Here is a 25,293-nt window from a genome sequence, read left to right on the forward strand (position 1 = left end):
ATGCCAAAGGCATTGTGCCAAGGGTGTCGCCAGCAGTGTCCTGACAGGAACTGTGGGATCCTGAAATGCCCCATCACACCTATGAACTGCCAGTCCCTCAATCTGAAAGCAGTTGCCTTCCATAACATTTTCTCCTCTCAGTCTGTCTAACATCTGGCTCTCTCCTCCCAAAACTTCTGCCTCTCTTCCTATATATTTTGCCACAAAGGCTACATTGTTCATATTGGCGACTTCTTTCCAAACTCTGCCGCTTCTACCCCCAAGCACACCCCATTTTTTTACTTGTTTATTTATTTCTCTTCTCACTCAGACTCGATCGCACAATGAAAACAATGCAATCAGACTATACTTACAAGAAACAATGCAATAACGCAGCGTTATTGCATTGTTGCTTGTAAGTATAGTCTGAGTGCATTGTTTTCATTGTGCGATCAAGTCTGAGTGAGAAAGGCAGACTGTAAATGAAGTAAATAAATAAACAAGTAAAACTGATGGACAGGTGTGCATCATGATATGACAACACAGAGGTAGGGGAGATCAAGGCACTGGAAGGCTTGAAAGGAGAGGTCAAGGAATTTGTGCTGAATCTGGGAAGGGCTGTCCAATACAGGTATTTAAGAGGGGGTAAAATCAATGAGAAAATTGAATGATTTGGCTGGCAGAGTGCTGGATAGGTGGGCTGAGATGTGGCAATACAAGAGCAGAGAACAGAAGGTTATAGTTGTTGAAAATGAGAAATGGACAGCGTGAGCCAGAAATTTCCTCCATGAGGTGGTGGAGGACCACGTTGGCTAAACATGGCTGTAGAATTTGGCAGAGATGCCCGAAACTACCCTTTTTCATTCCTCCTCAGGTGGAATCCAAAAATTTTAGTAACAGGTTCCGATGGTGGTGGGATTCAAACAGTGGCGGCGCCGCCGCACACACGCACCTCCAGTCCCTATTGGGCAGGGAGGCTGCTTTAGTAACCCCTTCTCAGCACTCAGAAAAAATTAGTAATCACTTCTAGAGAAGTGGTGAGAACTGGTTGGATCCCACCGCTGCGTCCCGCAATATAGAAATTGCAACACTGGACTACCATGCAAGGTTGCAGTAAGCCCCTGCCCAGGTGACACGCTTCCTTTCTGAAATGACAGCCTTCATTTGCATTTCTATGGGCAGGATTTATTGATTGACTTTATTTGCAGTGGACGCGTAAAGATTTATGTAAATAAAAAGGACATGTTTAAATGGGGAGGAAAATATACCCTTCCCCCCCCCCCAAAAAAAAAAAAAAAAAGGAGAGGGAGGGAGGGAGAAAGACCACGACTATGAGTCAGACTCCTGCCTAGGTTGGCTTCCACTGCCCAAACCGCATGGAGGTGTGTGAGTTTAAGTTGCGCATAGGAAACGCGGAAATCCGGTCTAGCGTTCGGCCAGCTCTATGGTGCCTACGTCATCTCTGTGAGTCGCGCGCGCGACAACGCCGCTGCAGGGGAGGCGGCGGGCGGTCCGTGTGTCGGTTCCCGGCGCGGCTTCTTCCCTCGTCCAGGCGGGGGGCGTCGAGGGGTGCGATGGCGAAGACCGTGGCCTATTTCTACGACCCGGATGTTGGCAACTTTCACTACGGTGAGTCGCTTGCGGGGGCAGGTTTTTTTGGGAAGCGATGGTGCTTCTCCTCCCGTTCTGTGAAGCCTTTTGACTCGCGTCCCTGCGTTCAGACGTGCGCGGGAAGTTCCGTGTTATCAGTTCTCAGCAGTTCTCTTCCCCGCCCCCGGAATCTTAATTTTCAGGCTCGGTCCGAGTGCGGAGCTTCCCTTGCGTGTCTGTAGAGTCTCCACCAGTAAGACTGCACTTCAAGGCAGGTGCTGTGGTTGGTTTGTTCGTGAGGAAGGACAGTGGAGACCACCCCCCGAATCCTCAAGTGGTACCTGAAGATCTTCCATCACACCAAACGACCAAGTTCAGTTTCCCTAGAACAGCGATGGCGAACCTTTTCAAGACCGAGTGCCCAGATTGCAACCCAAAACCCACTTATTCATCGCAAAGTGCCAACATGGCAATTTAACCCGAATACTGAGGTTTTCGTTTAGAGAAAAACGGTTTACTCCAAGGCGGTGTTACTCGGGAGTAAGCTTGGGGAAGCAACCGTGCAACACTTTGAACGGGTGAATCACGACCCTAGGAGCAGCAGTGGCTTAGAAGGTTAAGAGCTCATGTATCTAATCTGGAGGAACCGGGTTTGATTCCCCGCTCTGCCACCTGAGCTGTGGAGGCTTCTCTGGGGAATTCAGATTAGCCTGTGCACTCCCACACACGTCAGCTGGGTTACCTTGGGCTAGTCACAGCTTCTCGGAGCTCTCTCAGCCCCACCTACCTCACAGGGTGTTTGTTGTGAGGGGGGAAGGGCAAGGAGATTGTCAGCCCCTTTGAGTCTCCTAGAGGAGAGAAAGGGGGGGATATAAATCCAAACTCTTCTCTTCTTCTAGGAGGGTTTACTCAGAAGCAAAGCCAGCATAGATGTGTGTGGGGGGGAGGGCGATTTGCCGTTCCCCCCACATGACGATCTCTGCATATGGCACGTGTGCCATAGGTTCGCCACCACTGCCCTAGAAGAAATGGCAGCTGGGGTGGGTGGGTATGTGGTGGTATACCCTGCTGAGGTCCCTCCCCTTCCAAACTCTGCTCTCTCTCTCTCCAAAATCTGTCTGCCATTCCCAAAATCTCCAGGTATTTCACAACCCAGAGCTGGCAACTGTGCCCCCACCAACATTTCCTAGGAGAGACCCCCATGAAGGGATGCTGTCCTTTTGGTGGTCCCTCGAATGTTGGCAGAGTTCCAATTAAGTATTTGGTTTTTCCGGGATAATTTGAATAGGAAAGTTTTCCTGTAGGGAAATTAAGTAACGTTAGCCAAAGAAGTTCAAATACCAGCTCAGGGGTTTGTCCATGCTTCATATTCTATATTTAGGCCATCTACCACTGACTTCTGTTACAGAAGCCCCAACAACTGTAGGTAAACAGATCGTCTTTAAATCTGGGAGGCAAAAATGTTTCTGTTGAAAAATATAGAATTTCCAGAGCTTGCAATTGAAAATTTCCATTGATTACAGCGGGTTTCCAGACTACAGGGATCACTTTCCCTGGAGAACAGTAGTAGCTTCAGAGGGCGGGCTATATGGCATCCATGCTGAGCTCTTTCTCTTCCTCGAAGTCTCCCCTTCTCAGGTTCTGCATCCAAATTTCCAGGATTTTCCCAAGACAGAGTTGGCATGGAGGGACCAGTCTTCTGCCTCTGGATCTTTAGCCACTTCTTTGAACGTGGATTTCACTCCTGTGGCAAATATCAAGTTCAGTAATCTGGTCATCATACAGGAATTGGCCTTTTGAAGCCATCCCCACATCTTGTACCCAGAAGTTTAGAAATGAATTTGTGTGTGAACAGTGTGCTCCCCCGCCCGGTTATGTTTATGTTCCACATAAGAACATAAGAACAAGCCTGCTGGATCAGACCAGAGACCAGATCTAGTCCATCACTCTGCTACTTGCAGCGGCCCACCAGATACCTTTGGGAGCTCACATGCAGGATGTAAAAGCAATGGCCTTCTGCGGCTGTTGCTCCTGAGCACCTGGTCTGTTAAGGCATTTGCAATCTTGGATGAGGAGGATCAAGATTGGCAGCCATAGATCGACTTCTCCTCCATAAATCTGTCCAAGCCCTTTTTAAAGCTATCCAGGTTAGTGGCCATCACCACCTCCTGTGGCAGCATATTCCAAACATCAATCACGCATTACGTGAAGAAATGTTTCCTTTTATTAGTCCTAATCTCCGTCCACAAGCATTTTCAAGCAATGTTCTAACCCCCTGGTTCTAGTATTGTGAGAAAGAGAGAAAAATTTCTCTCTGTCAACATTTTCTACCCCATGCATAGTTTTATCTGCATAGAATTTTCCACCATAGAAGCATGATAGTGTCATGAAGGCATTTGGTCCATAAAGAAAGAATTGACACTCTTGGCAGTCCCTATTGAAGTGATGAGCAGCTACAAGAGGCCCTCAGTGGGTTGCTGCTCACTGAACTTGCTGGAGGAGAATTTGGTTTTTATATTCTGCTTTTCTATATCTTTAAGGAGTCAAAGTGGCTTACAGTCACCCGCCTTCCGCCCCGCCCCATAACAGAAACCTTGATGAGGTATGGGGGCTGAGAGAATTCTGAGAGAACTGTGACTAGCCCAAGGTGTTCCAGCAGGCTTCACATGGAGGAGTGGGGGATCGAACCCAGTTATCCAGATTAGAGTCTGCCACTCATGTCGAAACAAACCTGGCTCTCCAGATTAGAGTCCACCACTCTTAACTAGTACCCCATGCTGGCTCTCTATACCATGTTTGCTTGCTTGGGCAGATTTTAGAAGGGATTGGATGGATGTGGGGAGGATAGGTCAGGGCTGTTTTTGGTTAGTAACTGTGATAGTCAAATGGAGCCTGCAAGTTGAGAAGCAAAATGCCTCTCATGATGAACTGATGGGGAGCTGCCTGCGGAGGAGGGCTGTTGCTTTCCAGCCCTGCTTGTGGCTTCTTGGTTTCTTACTGGCTACTGTTGAAAACAGGGTGGAAACCTAGATGGATCACTGGTCTGATCCTGTAGAGGTAAAGGGTTTTTGTTTGCTTGTTTGTTTTGGTGCATAGCTTCACCTTGCAGTTTTCTTTCAGGAGTCCTGTTGCCATTATTACACACACACACAAATGTTATTATATGAAATGTTTCTGTGGTGCTTACACAAACAGGAGGGAAAACTTGTCGTTTGTATTGTACAAGCTATTGTTTTGAAGCCTCACATATAGTTAGAAAATGCCCTACTACATAATGTGGTGACAAGCTGGTTCTAAAATGAAACGATTAGAAAAAATTATAGAACAGTGGTGGCGAACCTATGGCACGGGTGCCTGTGGTGGCACTCAGAGTCCTCTCTGTGGGCACTCGCGCACAGAGTTCATCATGTGGGAAGGGAGTGGAAAATCACTCCCCCCCACACACACACATATCTAGGCTGGCCTGGGCATGATCCTTTACCTGGGAGTAAGCTCAGTTGCTGGCAATGGGACTTGCTTCTGAGTAAACCCTCCTAGGATTGTGATTCACCCATTTGAAGCGTTGCACGGTTGCTTCACCAAGCTTTCTTCTGAGTGGCGCGTGCCTCGGAGCCAACTGTTCTTTCTAAACTAAAACCTCAGTATTCAGGTTAAGTGGCCTGTTGGCACTTTGCGATAAATAAGTGGGTTTTGGGTTGCAATTTGGGCACTTGGTCTCAAAAAGGTTCGCCATCACTGTTATAGAATATGTCAATCCGCAGTTTAGGATATAGACAAATAGATCTTCCGTGTATAGGAATTGTATACCTCTTAAAACTCTGATAGTTGTGCAGATAGAAGGGGTAGGGGCATCCATGTTCTGCTGTCTGCTTCCTGTAAACTGATTATTGCAGGAAACAATGCTGGGAAAGGTGCAGCTTTGGATGATGGTGACCTTTATGATTTTATTGTGGTGATTATTATTTGGTAAATGGTAGTTGGATCAAAGTGGACTGAAAACTGATGTGGTCTATTCTGGGACCCAGTGTTGTTTGGTCCCTGGCAGTTGGATAGAGAGAGGGCTACACTATTTGATTCTACAGACCATTGTTTATACTGTCTATTGGCTAGACCTGATACAACATAGTGGCTAAGAAGGTTTGCTGGGAAACTCCAAATTGAATTGTCTCTCCCGCCATGAATTTGGTAGGTTATCTTAAACCAGCTTCCACTTGCAGTAAGAGAGTTCCAGCCTCTCCCTTGTCTGTGAATCTCTTTGCACACTTAAAAGGTGCCTACTATATGTTGTTGGTGGTGATTGTTTTGAATACCACCCCAGTAGTTGTTCTTTTCTCCTGATTTTCTTTCCTGTGTGGAGTCATACAAGTGATTTACTAGATCCCAAGCAATAGACCAGTGGTGGCGAACCTATGGCACGGGTGCCAGTGGTGGCACTCAGAGTCCTCTCTGTGGGCACTCGCGCACAGAGTTCATCATGTGGGAAGGGAGTGGAAAATCACTCCCCCCCACACACACACATATCTAGGCTGGCCTGGGCATGATCCTTTACCTGGGAGTAAGCTCAGTTGCTGGCAATGGGACTTGCTTCTGAGTAAACCCTCCTAGGATTGTGATTCACCCATTTGAAGCGTTGCACGGTTGCTTCACCAAGCTTTCTTCTGAGTGACACGTGCCTTGGAGCCAACTGTTCTTTCTAAACTAAAACCTCAGTATTCAGGTTAAATGGCCTGTTGGCACATAAGTGGGTTTTGGGTTGCAATTTGGGCACTCGGTCTCAAAAAGGTTCGCCATCACTGCAATAGACCATCGTTTCTGGTGTGGGTATGTTAATGTCTTGGGTTGTTTTCCCCCCCTTTCCTGTCATGTTAGGGGCTGGACATCCCATGAAACCTCATCGCCTGGCGCTTACCCACAGTCTGGTGCTGCACTACGGACTCTACAAGAAGATGATTGTAAGCATTGTGTTGGCTGCGTTGAATTTTAGGCCACTAACATGCATTTCGGGGCCGTAACCCCCCTGCCTTTGTCAGTGATATTCCAAAGTCTACGTATATTACAAAAAGAACAGAACAGAAAGCCTTTATTGGCATGTTAAAAGAACACCGCAGCTACAAAACAAACCAATACAGCAAAACCCATCCAATACAAACCTGCAAGACACAGCAGTCCGTGTTCACATCTTCAACAAAAAGAAGGCCACCAATTCACATTACACTAAGCCCGAACCACCCAACAACAAGCAAATTCTGTCTGCATCATACTGGCTATGTTTGTTATGATTACTATTAGCAAGAGACAGAAATTAAGACACATATTAAACTAAAATTAATACCGCAGATAAACATTTCAGAGCTGCTACAGAGACATGCTAAATTCCAAGGTTAATATATTGTAGTATAGGAATAAAATATTAAAGTAAGGTGGCGTAATAAGGAAGAGAGAAGTTAATTGCTTATGCTCTAAACATACTTAGACCCAATACTGGATTATATTACAAAAAGAACTATCTTCAACTTTGACTTAATCTCAGCGTGCAAAGGGGGATTTATAAATTGGGCACACGGTTCTCACTTCCTCCCCACTGCTCTAAAGAGAGGGATTTTTCTTGCAGGTATTTAAGCCATACCAAGCATCCCAGCACGATATGTGCCGTTTTCACTCAGAAGATTACATTGATTTCCTTCAGAGGGTCAGTCCAAACAACATGCAAGGATTCACCAAGAGCCTCAATGCTTTCAATGTGGGGGATGACTGGTAAGTACTGCTCTCCTTTTGAATGTGTGGGGAGGCTGAGATTCAAACCAAGGCAGAGGAACTTGTACACAAAAGTCACACTGGAAACTTCTTTTGAAGACTGTGGCCTGCTCATGGTAGAGTTTAGTCGCTCAAGGTTTCAGCTGGCTGTTGCAATTTGTGTGCAGTTTGAACCCCCTCCGTGTCCTTTGGTGTTGCTGTCTGCAGTCCCTTGCCTCTTAATTGTCAACCAAGTCCCTACTGTCCTGCTTCTCAGCTATCTGTACCATTTCTTTGCCTGTTCTCAGTGAGGCTTTGGCACATGTCAGTCTTCTCCAGGTTGTGCTACTTGAATAAATTAACGCGTGGCTTTAAAACTAAATGTCTAAAACTTCACTTTGGGCTTGTTTTCAAGAGTGAGTGATATTTCAGGCCTGCCTCGTTAGCTGTTTACTAAAGAAAATAATTCCATCAGGAATTCTTGGATGCCATCAGAGCTCATTTTGTGGGACACATGGGGACTTCATACATTGTCTGGTCCACAAGCTCAACACTATGCATATATTATAGTGAATCCTTTGGTGATTGTCAGTATTGAGATGTGAATACTGGCTGTTTCAAATGAGTATTAAGGTTTTCTGAAAACTCGGAAAGCCACCACTGGCTCTTGACAATCTCTCAAATGCCTTTGGCTCATTCCGCACATGCAGAATAATGCACTTTCAAACTGCTTTCAGTGCTCTTTGAAGCTGTGCGGAATGGCAAAATCCACTTGCAAACAGTTGTGAAAGTGGTTTGAAAACGCATTATTTTGTGTGTGCGGAAGGGGCCTTTGTCAGGATTCATTTGTCTGCATGCCAACTAATGGGGAGGGGATAAGTACAGAGGGTAATTAGAAGCAGGGGAGGGGAATATCAGTACGCTCTGTAGCAAGATAAGTTTTTAATTTGGTCTGTAGCTACATAAGAATCTCCAACCTATTGTATTAGTGGGGAAGAGATACAATAATGATTTGTTTAATTTTACTTTCCTTCTTTCTTCGTGTTTATTACTAATATCAATATGGCACTGATGTGAAATAACAGCATGTACCAGCAAGGATTTTTGTGCCTTTTTTTTCTTTATTGTATAATTCCCTTATTGTAGAATGGGAGAACTTATGGATAGCTTCTGATTATTCAATATTATTTGTATTTGTCTTTTTTCCCCTCTCAACTTATTTTCATGTATTTTAATTTTTGAAAACTAATTAAAAAATTTTTTAAAAAAGAAATATGTATATCTGGAAAACTCTTCTCTGTTCATAATCAACATTTATCAGTGTTGAACATTTAATGTATCATAGCCATACAGATTAGGCTTTTGGCCCCGATCTTGTTGTACTTGCCTGATTTTTAGTCTAATCGTCGCTCCTGTCAGAGCTGAAATTATTGCAGGAAATCTTATATTGTTAGTGAAGCTTATATTACTGTTTGAAACGAGGCTGAAATTTTGTCCAGACAATGTTGCATGTTCTTGGAACAAACGTGCAAAAGGACAAAAAATCAGTCGGAAGAGAGCAAGCTTGTGGAAAGAGAGCACGCACATTTTTTATGTTAAGGTTGGGATATGGGGAATGTTACCAAAGGACAGGATCAAAAAGATCCTGGAATAGGATCTCTTGTTAAAGGAATAGGAACAGAATTATTTGCATTAAAGAAGCAAAAGAAGTGATCTTGTGTTGCAAAAGCTGAAGAGAAAAAATAGTGGCAAGTCAAACAACATTGTTTGGGCTGGAAGAAATGAATGGGACAGTCTGTTGTAAAAACAGAGGTCCATATGAAACAAAGACTTGCGGAATCTAATACAGGTGAGAGTGGCTGAAGATGAAAGAGGAACTTTGCTTAGTAAGAATAGAATGGAAAAGACACCAGACATGTAGATGGAATCATAAAGAACCATGACAGTGGATGTAGTTAGGCGTGCAGAGAGCGTCCGAACTGGTTTTAATTTTTGACACTGTTAGCCACCCTGAGCCCTGACCTTGTTAGATCTCAGAAGCCAAGCTGGATCAGTCCAAGCTAGTATTTGGATAGGAGCCCTCCAAGAAATACTAGGGGCTTGATGCAGAGGCAGTGGCAAACTACCTCTGAACATCTCTTGCCTTGAAAATCCTATGGGGTTGCCATAAGTCAGATGTGACTTGACAACAAAAAACCCTCAAAACAAATACAAAAGCCACCATGAACTTATGGATGGATTGGGTTCAAATTAAAAAAAGTCACTAATTCCCCAGCTCTGGTACATAAGTACTATGAACATAAGCTCATTGTAACTACTGTCCTGACTGCTATTTCTTCCATCTGGAAGAAAACTCCCTGGGGTTTGTAGTTTTGCAACACAGATGAAGATATCAAATCATACCATATACCATATTTATTTAGTGCTCATAGGCCAACAAGTCATAAGCAAAAGGAAGAGAGTATATTTACAAACAACAGAATATCTAAAATTCATAAATATAAAATTCAATAAAATATATATTTACAGTTTTATAAAGCTTATATAAAATAAAATAAAAATGTAAATAATAAAATAAATAAATAAATAAATAAAATAATATACCGTATTGTATGTAATAATGCCATTAAATACCATAAAAACACATTTTGCCATTTGCAAACCAATTGAAGATCTCAAACAGAAACTGAAAGTTTTCTGAAGTTGGGGGGAGAAAAAAACAATAAACCAATGACTCTGTTCTAGAAGGGCAGTCTTGTTAGCATACTGCAGGTCATACAGCAAATAGATTTATGGTGCCTTAAAGGCTCCAATTGATCGTGGTGGAATTGATTGCCAGCGCCCAGACATTGAATCACAGAATCAAGTAAATTTTGTTTCTTATTTAGGTAAGTTTGAAATGCCTGCACAAAATTTAGATAGAGGAGCACTGAGGAAAAAACGGCTAGTTCTTATGTTCTTATACCAGGGGGCATTCATTGAAAATGCTGGGGGGAAGAATTAAGACTAATAAAAGGAAACACTTCTTCACACAACGCGTGATTGGTGTTTGGAATATGCTGCCACAGGAGGTGGTGATGGCCACTAACCTGGATAGCTTTAAAAAGGGCTTGGACAGATGTATGGAGGAGAAGTCGATCTATGGCTACCAATCTTGATCCTCCTCTGATTGCAAATGCCTTAGCAGACCAGGTGCTCAGGAGCAGCAGCAGCAGAAGGCCATTGCTTTCACATCCTGCATGTGAGCTCCCAAAGGCACCTGGTGGGCCACTGCGAGTAGCAGAGTGTTGGACTAGATGGACTCTGGTCTGATCCAGCAAGCTAGTTCTTATGTTCTTATGTTTGTCTGTTTCGAACTACTTCAGATCCCTTTAAGGAAGTGCCAGGGGCCCTGTAGTCTAAATTAGCTGGGACTTTTGCCAGTCTCTTGGGGCTGGCAAATGTGTTGTTCAGGAGCTTCAAGCCATCCCGATCAGCAGCTGTGATGCTGTGATTCTCTGCAACAATCCCCAGATAATGTTAGTTTTGGCCGAGCACTTGAACGGATCTCTCTCCTCATCTGTCAATATAAAGTTGGCAATTGATGCCAGTTCTCTGTTACTGTCTTGAGTTATTGCAATATCCTGTCAATTAGTGTATAAACGGCAACAATAGTTGGCATCACAGCCACCAGTCTGAATTGATGGCTGGGCAGGGCGGAATGCATCAGTAATAGGTTTTGCGCTCTCTATAGCTGTGAGTTGGCAACGGTTCTGACGAGTAATTTGAAGTAACTTGAAACTGCCTCCAACTGCTGTGGCTAGCCAAACAAAAAACACGGCCTTGCCCATCTTACGTGGAACTCGTTCCTAGCGAGGAGCCATCTAATTCCGAATCATTTTCAAGGTGTTGGTGTTAACCTTTAAGGCCTTACGCGGCCTGGGACCTTCGTACCTACGGGACCGTCTTACCCCATATGTCCCGAATCAGTCTCTGCGCTCGGCAGAGGCCAATTTACTGGTGATCCCTGGCCCCTCAATGATGCGGCTAGCCTCCACCTGGGCCAGAGCCTTTACAGCTCTGGCCCCGGCCTGGTGGAACGCTCTCCCTCCAGCTGTCAGGGCCCTGCGGGATCTTAGTGAGTTCCGCAGGGCATGTAAGACCGAGCTGTTCCTCTGGGCCTTTGGGGAGGCTGGCCACTGATGGCCCCCTGTAACATTTGTAACATCAGTGGATCCTGCCGCCCCTCCTCCTTCTGGCCTTTTTAGGAGATTGTCAGTAGGCGCCATCTATTACGTTGATTTTAGTATGCTGCGTTTTAATGGGGTGGGGTTATTTTATCTATATCAGGGGTAGGGAACCTGCGGCTCTCCAGATGTTCAGGAACTACAATTCCCATCAGCCCCTGCCAGCATGGCCAATTGGCCATGCTGACAGAGGCTGATGGGAATTGTAGTTCCTGAACATCTGGAGAGCCGCAGGTTCCCTACCCCTGATCTATATAGAGCCAACTTAATTAATGTTTATTGGATTTGTTTTTCGTTTATGTGCTCTATTTTGTTTTGCTGTTCACCCCCCTGAGCCCTCCGGGGAGGGCGGTATATAAGTTTAACCAATAAATAAATAAATAATCTGTTGTAGCACAGCTGGGGTGGGCGCCTGTTGCAATGCCCTGGGTAACTGTGCTGTTTTTTCCCAGTCCAGTCTTCCCAGGGCTTTTTGAATTTTGCTCTCGCTACACGGGAGCCTCCTTGCAAGGAGCAACACAGCTGAACAACAAGGTAAGAGGGGTGCTGGACTTCACCCACTTCCCACCCAAAGGGTGGCTACTGAAAACCAAGGGGGTCCCAAGAGCTGCTGCTATGCTGTGGCCACCCCACATTTTTGTCCAACTAAATGGCTTTCTGCTCAGAAGGAGTCTCATAAACCTGGCGCGGACAGTGGTGGGATCCAAAAATTTTAGTAACAGGTTCCCATGGGGGTGGGATTCAAACTGTGGGGTAGCGCCAATGGGCTGGGCGGGGCATGACGGGGGCGTGGCCGGGCATTCCTGGGCAGGGATGTGGCAAGGATGCAGCCGCTGCGCCGGTCCTTGGGCAGGAAACGAATGCACGCAGGCGCAGGCTGCCACGCACGCCGGTGCACCTCCTGCTAGACTGCTTCAAGTTCTGCGCGCTACTGCTGAGAGGAGGGGCGTAACTAAGGCAAAAATCACGTGGCAAAATCACCAATTAGTAACCCCCTCTCGGCACACACAAATAATTAGTAACCTACTCTCGGGAACCTGTGAGAACCTGCTGGATCCCACCTCTGGACGTGGAGCTACAGACAGAGCCTTCTTTCTATTAGGCCTTGGACCTTAAGTCAATAAACGGACTCGAGATTCTTGATCAGAAGTGTTGCTTGAAAGGCAGCAAGTACTTAGCTTGAGAAAGCCAGTTCCGCTCGACCTGGCTTTCACAGGTTCTTTTATCTTAACCCAGCTCCCCCCTCCCGCTTTCCCAGAGGAAGTGTGAAAAGATTTGTTTAGAGGCTTAGGTGCCTCCAAGGCCGCAATAGGAATAGATACAGACACCTGCCTGGCCTCCCCCCTCAGGCTAACAGACACATCCTGTTCCCTCGAGCCAGAGAGACTTCCCAGGGTCATTCACCTCGTTATCTACAATCAATGTCAAAGCTGTAAACATCAGAGGAAAGGAAGGAAAGAGAAATCCATTTACGTCTCAATCAAGGTGTGCATCAAATGGGTTACGTGAAAGTTATAATCAGGTTACATATGCCAAGGTCTGCTCCTAACAATTACCCATAAGGCTGACTAGGCTGAAGTCTCAGGCCCCATCCCTTTTTCTTTTGCAGAGGCACTCCAATTGGCCAGGCTGGCAAGGGCTGATGGGAATTGTAGTCCATGAGCATCTGGAGGGCTGCGAGTTTGGCACCTATGATATAGAGCACCTGTGATATATGAGCATTAACCATAGGTTCACCACCACTGATATAGAGCATAGGTGTCAAACTCACGCCCCTCCAGATGTTATGAACTACAGTTCCCATCATCCCCTGCCAGCAATGATGGGAAGTGTAGTCCATAACATCTGGAGGGCCGCGAGTTTGGCACCTATGATATAGAGCAGTGGTGGCGAACCTTTGGCACTCCAGATGTTATGGACTACAATTGTAGTCCATAACATCTGGAGTGCCAAAGGTTCACCACCACAGATATAGAGGGTGCAGTGATTCATTGGCAGCTACTAACGTTTAAGCATAACATGGGTCTTTCTGTGCTCACATCTATTTTGTGCTCACGTGTCCCTTTCTTTCGTAGATTTGCGATATTGCGATAAACTGGGCAGGGGGCCTGCACCACGCCAAGAAGTTTGAGGTAATAAAACGGGGCTTTCCTTGTAGGGGAGAACGGGAAAGACTGGCTGCAGCTTCACACTGATGCCATTTCCCTCTCTTCCAGGCGTCTGGTTTTTGTTACGTGAACGACATCGTCATTGGCATTTTGGAGCTTCTCAAGTAAGCTGGGCACAAGTGCGACCGTTTTGGAGGGGGAAATAATGGGCCTCGGAGGATGCCTTCTGCAATGGGGATTCACTGTGAGACTGGTTTTGGGTTGTTTGAATTAGTTGCTTTTGAGTCATTAGAGCAGTTTGCTTGTCTCTTAATGCATCTCTTTGCTTCTGCTCTCTGCCAGGTATCACCCACGGGTCCTGTACATTGATATTGATATTCATCATGGAGACGGTGTTCAAGAGGCTTTTTATTTGACGGACCGGGTCATGACGGTGTCTTTCCACAAATATGGAAACTACTTCTTCCCTGGTACAGGTACGGAGCTATTGAGTGCTGTCTGTTGTGGGTTTCCCAGGCTGCGTGGCCGTAGTCGGATAGTTTTAGTCCCTAACTTTTCACCCACACCTGTTTTAGTCCCTAACTTTTCACCCACATCTTCACAGAGACATTAGTAGTGAGATTTGTTTTCTCTCTGTGGCAGTGATTGCTCTTTGCAGGAGCAAAGGCTCATTTCCAAGGACACTCTAGTGCCGTGGTGGCGAACCTTTGGCACTCCAGATGTTATGGACTACAATTCCCATCAGCCCCTACCTGGCAGCGGCTGATGGGAATTGTAGTCCATAACATCTGGAGTGCCAAAGGTTTGCCATCACTGCTCTAGTGTTTGGAATACTCCCAGAGGCCTTTGCGATTTGGGGGGGAGCTAGGGAATAAAACCATTGCAGTAGAGCAAGGATCATAGAGTGACTTCAGTGATTGACTGCATGGTGAAGCAGAGCCCCTTTGTGCTGTGATCGTGACAGACGTGCCGAAATATCTGAAGTGTGCTTTTTGTTGCGCTTTTAGGTGCTTGGTATTAAAAGCCAGCTTTTGAATTTGGTCCTGCTTTCTCCTGCCAGGTGACATGTATGAAGTCGGGGCAGAGAGTGGCCGCTATTACTGCCTGAATGTGCCTTTGCGCGACGGAATCGATGACCAAAGTGAGTGGGAAGCTCCCTGTGGGCCTCGTGGGGGGGCCCAGTCTTCGGGGCGCTCTGAACTTTCCAGGGCTGTAACCGCCATCTTGTCTTCCCTTCGAAGGTTACAAACACCTTTTCCAGCCAGTCATTAATCAAGTAATAGACTTCTACCAGCCCACCTGCATCGTGCTACAGGTAAGGGGACGAACCACCTGAGCTATTGGATGGGCTCCCGTACAGCCTGGCGTGTGCTTTTGTGACCAGTTGGAGGCACTGGTGGGGTTAGGGGCAGGGGATGGCAAGGGAGCTCCATCTTGAGATTCTATGAAGTGTTTGGCCTACCTGTACGAGATGATTCGCAGAAGCCAGGACTCCAGTACTGTGATTTTCTACTCACTTCCTGTTCTTTTTTTTTTTTTTTTTTTGCCCCCTAAAGTGTGGTGCTGACTCACTTGGTTGTGATCGTCTGGGTTGCTTTAACCTCAGTATAAGAGGACATGGGTAAGTTTATTTGACCAGTAACGAGCTGATTAATAAAAGGGGAAATTTGTTATTACAAGGTTCTGGTTTCCCCCCTCTGAGAACTGAGCCCTGATCTGGGCATATGAAGGTGAGTTCAACAATATGTGGCCATAGTTGATGTATTGTAGATTGTTGACTGGACCGCCAACGAGCCACTTTTTAGTAGGGACAGTTTTGCATGTCACTTCTCTAGTTGGAGTGTTTCCTAAGCTAGGCCTATACAGTATCTGTTTTCTCACAAATGGGAAGTAAGCAGAGAGAGAGGTGTCAGATTTCTGGAAATTTTGAAGGTACAGGGAAAAATGTTTTTCTCCTAAATGGGGAAGACAGAAAGTTTGGGGGAAATGGAAATATGTGCCGTACTTTTCCATTAACTCTAAACTTTTGTTGATTTAACAACATAAAATACATCATGTCTAACTTTGGCAGCATAATTGGTGAGCAGCAGTGGCGTAGGAGGTTAAGAGCTCGTGTATCTAATCTGGAGGAACCGGGTTTGATTCCCCACTCTGCCACCTGAGCTGTGGAGGCTTATCTGGGGAATTCAGATTAGCCTGTGCACTCCCACACATGCCAGCTGGGTGACCTTGGGCTAGTGCAGCAGCTTTTCTGGAGCCTCCTCTCATGCCCCACCTACCTCACCAGGGTGTTTGTTGTGAGGGGGGAAGGGCAAGGAGATTGTAAGCCCCTTTGAGTCTCCTGCAGGAGAGAAAGGGGGGGGATATAAATCCAAACTCCTCCTCCTCCTCCTCCTCCTCCTCCTCCTCCTCCTCTTCTTCTTCTTCTTCTTCTTCTTCTTCTTCTTCTTCTTCTTCTTCTTCTTCTTCTTCTTCTTCTTCTTCATATCAGATTGTACTGTTTAGCACACTTATGGTTCAAAATGATGAATATCTGTAGCCAGGACTTAAGAAAGAGCTACTAAACTGCCACACGCTGTTCTGCCATAGCACATGTATCATAATTTCGGTATCTGAGATGTAGGAAAAATAAAAGTCGAAGTCGAAAACCAATTTTGTGGCAAACGAAAAAAGTATGTGATTTCAACAAGAACTCTCTCATAGAATCACAATGGATAGGAAGGTTTTGGCATGTTTGGATAGTAAGCTAAACTTCATAACGCTGAACGCACCAAACTCTACAGTAAAATGCTTTGTAAAAAAAAAAAAGACATGATTTTTCTTATCCACAAAGAGAAAACATTTCATAGGAGTTTTTTTTATCCAGCTCCCCAAAATCTTCCAATATTTTTGCTGGAAAAATTTGGAGAAAAGTCTTCAGGGGCTGTTTTTTTTTTCTGAAACCCCAGCCACAATCTAGGTGACAGTATTTTGAACTCCTTGTGTAAAATTTCGTAATTTTCAGATCAGCGTGGACTTTGCTATGAATAATGATTTTCACCGTTGCTGATAGAAGGTAACCTCCTTTTCTCAGGCCTTTCTGGCGTAGGAGATTAAGAGCTCATGTATCTAATCTGGAGGAACCGGGTTTGATTCCCAGCTCTGCCACCTGAGCTGTGGAGGTCTATCTGGGGATTTCAGATTAGCCTGTACACTCCCACACATGCCAGCTGGGTGACCTTGGGCTAGTCACAGCTTCTCGGAGCTCTCTCGGCCCCACCTACCTCACCTACCTGTTTGTTGTGAGGGGGGCAGGGCAAGGAGATTGTAAGTCCCTTTGAGTCTCCTGCAGGAGAGAAAGGGAGGATATAAATCCAAACTCTTCTTCTTCTTCTTCTTCTTCTTCTTCTTCTTCTTCTTCTTCTTCTTCTTCTTCTTCTTCTTCTTCTTCTTCTTCTTCTTCTTCTTCTTCTTCTTCTTCTTCTTCTTCTTCTTCTTCTTCTTCTTTCTCTCGCTTAGCTTCAGAGTTGGCCCCCTCCACCAGTAAAACGGTTTGTTTAGTTCTCTGTGAGCTGTCAAGGTGTAAGTAAGCCTTGTATCTCGGTTTATTTTTCATCCTTTGGCTTTAGAGAGTTCAAATCACGCTCATCTATATACACCTTCTTGGGCCTTAAATACTTGCCTTCAGGGAATCTTTCCTTCTAGAAGCACTGAAATTCCAATGTTTTTACCTTAAATTATCCGTGTCCCCATGTTTGAGTAGAGTGTCGTGTGCGAGTTGATCAAGTGTTATGCAGTTATTCTTTTTTTTTAATTAGAAAATATTTACTAGGACATTAAGACAAAGCCCAAGAAAGTTGGTACAGATACTTTAAACAAAAGTATGACTGAGGGATCTACTACATTAATTAAAACCAACATTCTCATCTATATAAACAGTGGACCATAAACAACATTTATGACATAACATCTAAACTTTACTTCTGACTTTACTTTTGATAACATGTATTAGAGAAGATTCTAAACAAAAACAGGGTAGATGTCAAAACCCAGATCTACTGGAAATCCAGGAGGGAGGGGGAGAAGGAATCTTGGAAGCAGCTCACGCCCGTCCAGGCGTGTTTGCCAACCCTACTGGCATAAGGAGGAGGAGTTTGGATTTATATCCCCCTTTTCTCTCCTGCAAGGAGACTCAAAGGGGCTTACAATCTCCTTTCCCTTCCCCCCCCCCAACAAACACCCTGTGAGGTGGGTGAGGCTGAGAGAGCTTGGAAGAGCTATGACTAGCCCAAGGTTACCCAACTGGCATGTGTTGGAGAGTGCACAAGCTAATCTGGTTCACTGGATAAGCCTCCACAGCTCAAGTGGCAGAGCAGGAGTCAAACCCAGTTCTCTAGATTAGAGTGCACTTGCTCTTAACCACTCCACCACTGCTGCTCTCAATAAGGGGCAAATATGCCGATGGAGAGGCTGCTTGCCGTACTGCCCGCTGCTATTTTCCACTGCTTTTTTGCTGCTGCTTGCAGCGCCAGCTGGAACTCGATTGGCGGCGGCACAACTGAGCCGCAGCAACGCCATCCCCAGTTGCCGCCAAACTGCCCCTCCCCCCCCTTGGGCTGATAATAACCTTGAGAGACGGTAAACTCGAAGATACAAATAACATCTGTTTAAAGAGAATCTGAGATAACTGATATTACCCAGTGAAGGAGAACTGTGAAGGAAGTCGAGAAGAGAAATAGGGATTCTGCTCCACTGTTTCACATTGTGCAATTATTCCACCTTAGCAGACAATTAAGGGAACGGGTGACAACCCTTCACTGTCTTTAGGGGCAATTGTGGCTTACGTGTGACACACAGATGACTCGCTTCTGTGTGACGAGCAAAGCTGTAGCTACTCTGTTTCTCTCTGTCGCTTTGCCATCCTAGTGAGTGTGTGGAGTATGTCAAGAGTTTCAACATCCCTCTGCTGGTGTTGGGAGGTGGCGGCTACACGGTTCGCAACGTGGCCCGGTGCTGGTGAGTCTGCTGACAGTGTGGTGTGGAATTTCCCGTTGGTTGAAGACATGTGTCTGTCTGGACTATAACGGGCATGGATTGTGTGTTGGGAGGCATCCGTGGATTGAAACGGTCTGGCTGTCCTTCTAGGACCTATGAGACATCGCTGCTTGTGGACGAAGCCATTAGCGAGGAGCTCCCATACAGCGGTAAGTTGGGGCCTTCACACTGAAACTTTACTGATCCTAGCTGTCATATCGTGATGATGATGCTTATTCGTTTTTATTTGGTTTATTGGTGCTTTTTTCTTGCCATTCAATCCTCGTAGCATACTCACATGGGGCTAACAGTTGGCAATGAACAAATAAAGGACTGAGACACCAAAATTCTCAAGGCGCGCGCACACGCACACACACACACACACACACACACACAAAGGACCAACTGCAGACTAATGTGCTGGTAAATGGTTTGTCCAGCAGCCATCTATTCTGTAGCTTGGCCAAAAGAAGCTCAGCCCCAAGCGGCTTACAAATGCCTTCCCTTCCTTCCTCCCTCTTCCTTTCCCAATAACACACACCTTGTGAGGCAGGTGGGGCTGAGAGAGTCCTGAGGGAACAGTGATTAGCCCAAGATCACTCGGCAGGCTTCGTGTGGAAGAGCAGAGAAAACAAACCTAGTTCACTAGATTGGAGTCCACCGCTCTTTAACCACCACCTCACGCTTTATGCCGTAGTTTTTTTGTTAATAGTCTCGACTTCATTTTGGAAAGGATAACCAGGGAGACAAATATAATTAAACAGTACAATAAGAATCACTTGGGTGGGAAGGCAGGCTGAAGTAGCAAGTTGGCCTGACATCTGAAGGTAAATAACGATGGGGGCCCCAGACTCCCCACAGTGAGGAGATCCAGACCATCTCTGACCATCAGCCTCGGATGACCATCAGACCATCAGCCTCGGATGTTGGCCCCTGCACCACAGATGGTCAAGGAATACAGAGCAGAGCTCTTATTGATGCTCATAGGTTTCTCTTGGATGAATGGTGATCTTTCATATGCCAAATAATTTTTTTGGGGGGGTGGGGGGTGGTTCAAACGTAGTTCCTTGAATTGAGGCCAGAATCCAGCTGGAACTCTATGGAGCTAGCATGATCTGCTAAGACCGTGGTGGCAAACCTTTGGCACTCCAGACGTTATGGACTACAATTCCCATCAGCCCTGCCAGCATGGTCAATTGGCCTTGCTGGCAGGGGCTGATGGGAATTGTAGTCCATAACATCTGGAGTGCCAAAGGTTCACCACCACGGTGCTAAGAGGAGCCAGGTCCTGTTGCTGTTCTTGTTGCAATGTCCTGTGGTGGTCAGTTTCGCAACCATCTTGGAACAATGGCTGGCCCAAAAATGTTCCCAAGCCGTCAGCTTCGTTCTTTGATGGCAGCGCTGCCTGTCCAAAGCAGTCTCTGCACCTGATCCTAGGGTTTCCAAATTATTGACCACAAAGTGCCTCTGTGTGGGCCTTCGCTGGTCTGTACGTAATTACCTTTAAAGGTAATTACCTTTGAAGACTGTTGGGGATCTTCAGGAAGTGTAGAACTCAGCATTTGGAATGGTGAGTTCTTCTGCACAGATGTGGATGTACTTCTGAACATGTTTCCAAGGGCCAGCGTTTGCTTAGGAGTGCCTGAAGGGCTACTCTCTCTCATACTCTCATATAAAGCTTGTCCATACATTAAGATATGTACCAGGGTCCAGTTTGTATGTGCCGCCCCCCAATCTTCACAGTGGTGAGGTGGATGACCATGGGGGACGGGGCCTTTTCTGTGTTGGCACCACGTGCCTGGAACTTTCCCCCTCTGCTATTTGCCTGGTACCATTTTTTGTTCCGTTTTAATCTAGAAGTGAAACTGTTCTGGAGCATTTGGTAATTTAGATTTTGTTTTCTGGTTGGCCTTCTTTGTTTTTTGTTTTTAAGTTGCTGTTCCGTTTCCCGCTGCGGTATATTTTAGATAAATTCCTATCCCCATAATTGCTACTCAGCAAAACTGCCTTAATATACATTTTACTTCTATTTTTTTCAGTGCCGTTTTTTTTAAGCTGTGCCTTTTAAAAATTGTTATAGGAAGTTCACTACCTTGAAAATCCATAGCTGAGAAAGTGGCATGGAAATAATTCTAATAAATAAATGCCAGTCGGCAGAGGTGTAGCCAGGCCATACTGCGCCTGGTGCGCATTCTGTGTTTTCCGCCCCCCCCCCCCCCCCACCTCCCTCGCCCCAGACCACCCACACTTACCTTAGTGAAACAGTGCAGGCTGGAGAATCAGCCTGTTCCCTTCAGACTGAAAAGGCTTGGTGAAAACTGCACTTCCCATGAGACCTTGGGGCTCGCAAGATCTCCTGGGAAGTGTAGTTCCCACCAGGTCGTTTTCATCCTGAAGCGAACAGACCGATTCTCCAGCCTGCACTGTTTCACTAAAGTAAGTGTGGGTGGGGGGCGCCGCAGAGGGGTGATCTCCCCCCCCCCTGGCACGTGCCCAGTGCAACGTGCATCACCCCCACCCCCTGGTAGCTCTCCTCTGCCAGTCAGTGCAACACAGTCTAGAGAGCGGCAGAAGCCAGAAACCAGATTCCACAGCTAGAGAGCGGCAGGAAAAGCTAGAAAACAGATTCCTGTGCTTTGAGCTTTTCTTCTCCAGCCGTTGAGCTAACTATTGGCAAATGTATCCTCAATTATACAGTCCACATCCTAAAAAACTGACTGATGAGTAGAAGTGCTAAGGAGAATGCATCCCTCCCACAGGTGAAGAGCTGTCTCCAGCCGTTTCCTCGGTTGTCGCACAGGCAGCTGAAGTAATAGAGACACAAGATAGAGAGACCCCCTAGCCATTTTCTCTCTTTTGTTCAAATGTACTATAACCCTAGTGCACGCGTACACCCTTTTCCATCTGTCCCTGTGCAGAATACTTTGAATACTTCGCCCCTGACTTTACCCTTCATCCTGACGTCAGCACTAGAATTGAAAATCAGAACTCAAGGCAGGTAAGTAGCCCAGCTGTTTCTGGTCCTTGGAACAATGTTTTCTTACATCTGCCCTGTTTTGGAACGATGCACCTTTGGTGCTTCTAGTTCCGCACGTTTTGAGAAAAACCCTGGAACTGGTGGCACATTCTGGCCAGACGGGTTTTCGCAGGAACTTGGCAAACTTTTTGTATTGGTCGACCAGTGTAATGTAGCTGGGCTGATTCTCTCTCTCTCTCTCCCCCTCCCCCCAAATCCCTCTTCTGACCAGTACTTAGATCAAATCCGGCAGACCATCTTTGAGAATCTGAAGATGCTGAACCACGCCCCCAGTGTCCAGATCCATGATGTCCCTTCTGACCTGCTGAGCTATGACCGCCCGGATGAGCCAGATCCAGAGGAGCGGGGCTCCGAGGAGAACTACAGCAGGCACGTTGCTCCATTCCTTCAGAGCGAAGCCCCCTGAGGAGAGCAGCTCCAGCAGACGCCTCCCGCTATCTCAGTCGCATTGGTGGGGTCTCTGTGAGATGCAGCTGCTGCGGTTTCTCCTGTGCAGGTTTCATTTGGGGCTCCAGCAGAGATGGGATTCAGCCGGTCCGCACTGGTTCTCCCGAACCGGTATCTAACTGGCTGGAATCCCACCAGGGTGGCTGCACCTCTGGGCTGGCGGTGCGGCCTTCACTTTGGGGGAGACTTGCTGATGCTCCAGCAGGCCTCCCCCGAAGCGAAGGCCGCACGCAGGGGTGGGCAATTATTTTTTCCATGGGGCCGCATAAGAAACATCAAATATTGTGTAGGGCCGGGCCAAAAGGCTGAACTCAATTCTGCATAATAGGGGCTGATAAGTGACAGACAGGTGCACAGATCAACTTGGAATCAGTGGCAACAGTTCTGCATACAACACTATTTGGCACAAAGAATCACAGGCTTAACCTACCTGCATAGTTGTCCACTGTGACAATCAAGCAGAAGTTAAGGGCTGCACTTAAAGTCCCTTTGACCCTACTTCTTTTCATCGACTGGTGCTTTTGAAAGCCCCGCAGAAGCCGGCAGCCAAGGGAACCGGCTTCTGTGGGGCTTTCAAAGATGCCTCGCTCCCCAGCAAGGCAGGGGGGGCGAGGCGCTTTTGAAAGTCCCGCAGAAGCCGGCAGCCAAGGCAACTGGCTTCTGCGGGGCTTTCAAAGGCGCCTCGCTCCCCAGCAAGGCAGGGGGGCCAGAGGGTCATCCGGCGGGCCGGATGTGGCCCTCGGGCCGTATAATGCCCGGGTCTGGCATACGCGGTGCAATCGGTGGCCAGCTGGTGTGGCCTTCCCTCGCCTCCCCCCACCCCGCCCAACATTGGAAGGGAGGGTGCCAGGTGCAGCACAGCAACAGATAAGTAAGTGGCGGGGGGGTCCGGGGTGTGTGTGTGAACCGGTGGTTGGAATTTTATAATCCTACCACTGGGCTCCAGCATATGTATCAGATTCCTTTTGCCGTCTCTTCATTCCCGTGCTGATTTACCTTGCAGGCCGGAGGCTCCCAATGAATTCTACGACGGTGACCACGATAACGATAAAGAGAGCGATGTGGAGATATGAGTCCTGGATCGTGGGAGTTTCCGGACTATGTTGAGGCTCTCTGACTCAATGCAAGCGCTCGAAGGAAGCAGCCGCTCTGCCCTTCCGTCCTGCAGGTTGCTCAAAGTGACGGCAGCGCAGCGTCATTGCTGAAGTGTTCCAGGGCCTGCACACAAAAGGCAGTGAGATTCCCCTCCCTCCACCTTTACAGCCCCGGTTTCCAATGGGATCCTGCCTCTGCTTGCGGGTACAGAAATCCCTCAGAATTCTAGGGCCATAGCTTGCCGTGCATTCAGTTTCAGGTCATCTGGCGCTATGAGCTCCTCCTCCTGTGCTGACCTTTCCAGGGGGACGTCTCCATCTTCAACAGATGTCTTTTGATGCGGCACTGGCTTTTCCATGTACACGTGCTTCTGCAGAAAGCTACAGTGGACATTCTTTTCCTGCCAGGTATCCAGCCGTCGAGTTCTCTGTTGGAGTGACTCGTACGGAGAAGAGAACCCGAACCAAGTGTCGGTGAAAGCTTTTACAGCCGGAATCAACTGACTGCGGTGGGTTTTCTGGGCGGTGCGGCCACAGTCTGGGAGTCCACGCGGGTGGAACGTTAGGAGCAAAAACTACCAGACCACGGCCACACGGCCTGGAAAACCCACAACAGCCAGAACCAGAGCACTTTGGGTAACAATCTGTTGGGCCTTAATGAGCATATGAAGGGTTGATTTGGGGTCTGACCCAAGAACGCGGGTTCATTCTACACATAGCTTTCATCCCAGGTGGTCTTCCCTACGGTTGTTCCTCCCCTGGAAAAAAACTCAGGCGCTGAGAAATCTTGTATCCATTTGGCTATTGGAGGAGGCGGACCATCTGACCAGGATAGGACTCCTCCCTCCACCCTTTAAAAAAAAGTATGCGTTGTCACACTATAGACGAGGGTATCAGCCTTGTACCCAAACCTGTAAACGAGAGAGGATTTAATTCTACATGGGCAACCAGCTTTTATGCCTTGCATACGCTGCAGCTTCACTTTGCAACTCAAATTGACGCCGGATGCATCCATAAAGGCAGTCCACCGGCACCTGTGCTTACAGGCGAGGCGACAGGTGTGTGTGAAGTGGTTGACACCTACCACAGTTGTGGGGATGCTGGCTCCGTTGTGTTTGTCCTCCTTTGCCCTACAGTTGTGCTTTTCCCATTTGTGAACTTCTTCAATGAAGGGGCAGCTTACTTCTGCATCTGGGGTTCATGGCCAATCCCTTCACAGCACAGCCTTGTAGCAAAAGCCTGGAATATCTCCCTGGGTTCATGGCAAAGGGAAACCCAATTTCCCCCTTTATGGAGCCATCATGGCCCTAGTTTTTGGCCTCTTGTTGGCCATTCCATGCTGCGTCTGCAGCTGATGCCTGTCCATTGGGGTTGCGAGGACGCCGTCAACATTACAGCGGCAGAACATCAGACGACCTTTTGTTCCTTGTGCTTGTATTTTTACCAATGTTTTGAAATATTAAACCACAGGATGGTATTTTTCTTACCTGCCTTGAGTTGTCTTCTTTCCCCGTCCTCTCCTTTTGCTTAAGAAGCGATACTCAGTCGGAGTCCTTAAATACTGACACTGTGCCTTGATCGCTCCCATCCTTTTGTGCTCATTCCCTCTATAATTGTTGTGGTCCTTAGCTACCGTGCACTACACAGACATTGACCCTCAGATGGGATGGAAGGAGGTCGGTCTGTTTGGAGGTAGAGGGCAGCCCAAGAAAGCAAACATGCCTTCATTGGTCAACCTCAATATCGAGTGGTTTTGTATTTTACCGATCTAGCACACAGAACCAGGACTTTGAGAATCTTGGAGGGTTTTTTAAAACAATGAAAGCAACATTCTAAATCGGGTGTCAAATATGAGGGCCAGATATGATATAAATGTGACTTGGTCGGGCCGGTCCCTGGGGGGAGCGGCTGCCTTGGCTGGCCCCAGAACAGTACTGTGGAGGGGTCTGGACTGGCAAACCTGCAGGGGGGTGGGATGGTGCTGAGAGAGGGCTTATCACAGTGGTTCTCAACCTTCCTAATGCCACGACTCTTTAATACAGTTCCTCATGTTGTGGTGACCACCA

The 25,293-nt window shown here is 46.9% G+C and overlaps 1 protein-coding gene across 2 annotated transcripts; it reads left to right on the forward strand.

Moving 5' to 3' along the window:
- Positions 1-1,447: 1,447 nt before the first annotated feature.
- HDAC3 (histone deacetylase 3) lies at positions 1,448-24,713 on the forward strand. 2 transcript variants are annotated; one of them, XM_048515751.1, is made up of 15 exons: positions 1,448-1,608; positions 6,439-6,521; positions 7,181-7,323; positions 11,981-12,062; positions 13,604-13,660; positions 13,745-13,800; positions 13,979-14,112; positions 14,697-14,777; positions 14,878-14,951; positions 15,193-15,257; positions 18,542-18,631; positions 18,761-18,819; positions 21,568-21,647; positions 21,898-22,055; positions 23,137-24,713. In XM_048515751.1, exons 1-15 carry the CDS (start codon positions 1,554-1,556, stop codon positions 23,204-23,206), a joined length of 1,287 nt encoding a protein of 428 aa, XP_048371708.1. In that variant the 5' UTR covers positions 1,448-1,553; the 3' UTR covers positions 23,207-24,713. The 2 variants fall into 2 exon arrangements, with proteins under 2 accessions (XP_048371708.1, XP_048371709.1); XM_048515752.1 differs by lacking the exons at positions 1,448-1,608; positions 6,439-6,521 and having other exon boundaries at positions 7,211-7,323; positions 11,986-12,062.
- Positions 24,714-25,293: the final 580 nt, after the last annotated feature.

Source organism: Sphaerodactylus townsendi, linkage group LG14 (genome assembly GCF_021028975.2).
Source record: "Sphaerodactylus townsendi isolate TG3544 linkage group LG14, MPM_Stown_v2.3, whole genome shotgun sequence".
Lineage (NCBI taxonomy): Eukaryota > Metazoa > Chordata > Lepidosauria > Squamata > Sphaerodactylidae > Sphaerodactylus > Sphaerodactylus townsendi.

Coding starts and splice junctions, on each gene's coding strand:
- HDAC3 (XM_048515751.1), top strand. CDS start 1,554: ATGGCGAAGACCGTGGCCTATTTCTACGACCCGGATGTTGGCAACTTT. Junction 7,324..11,980: donor TTCAATGTGGGGGATGACTG/GTAAGTACTGCT, acceptor GTTTTTTCCCAG/TCCAGTCTTCCCAGGGCTTT. Junction 13,661..13,744: donor ACCACGCCAAGAAGTTTGAG/GTAATAAAACGG, acceptor CCTCTCTTCCAG/GCGTCTGGTTTTTGTTACGT.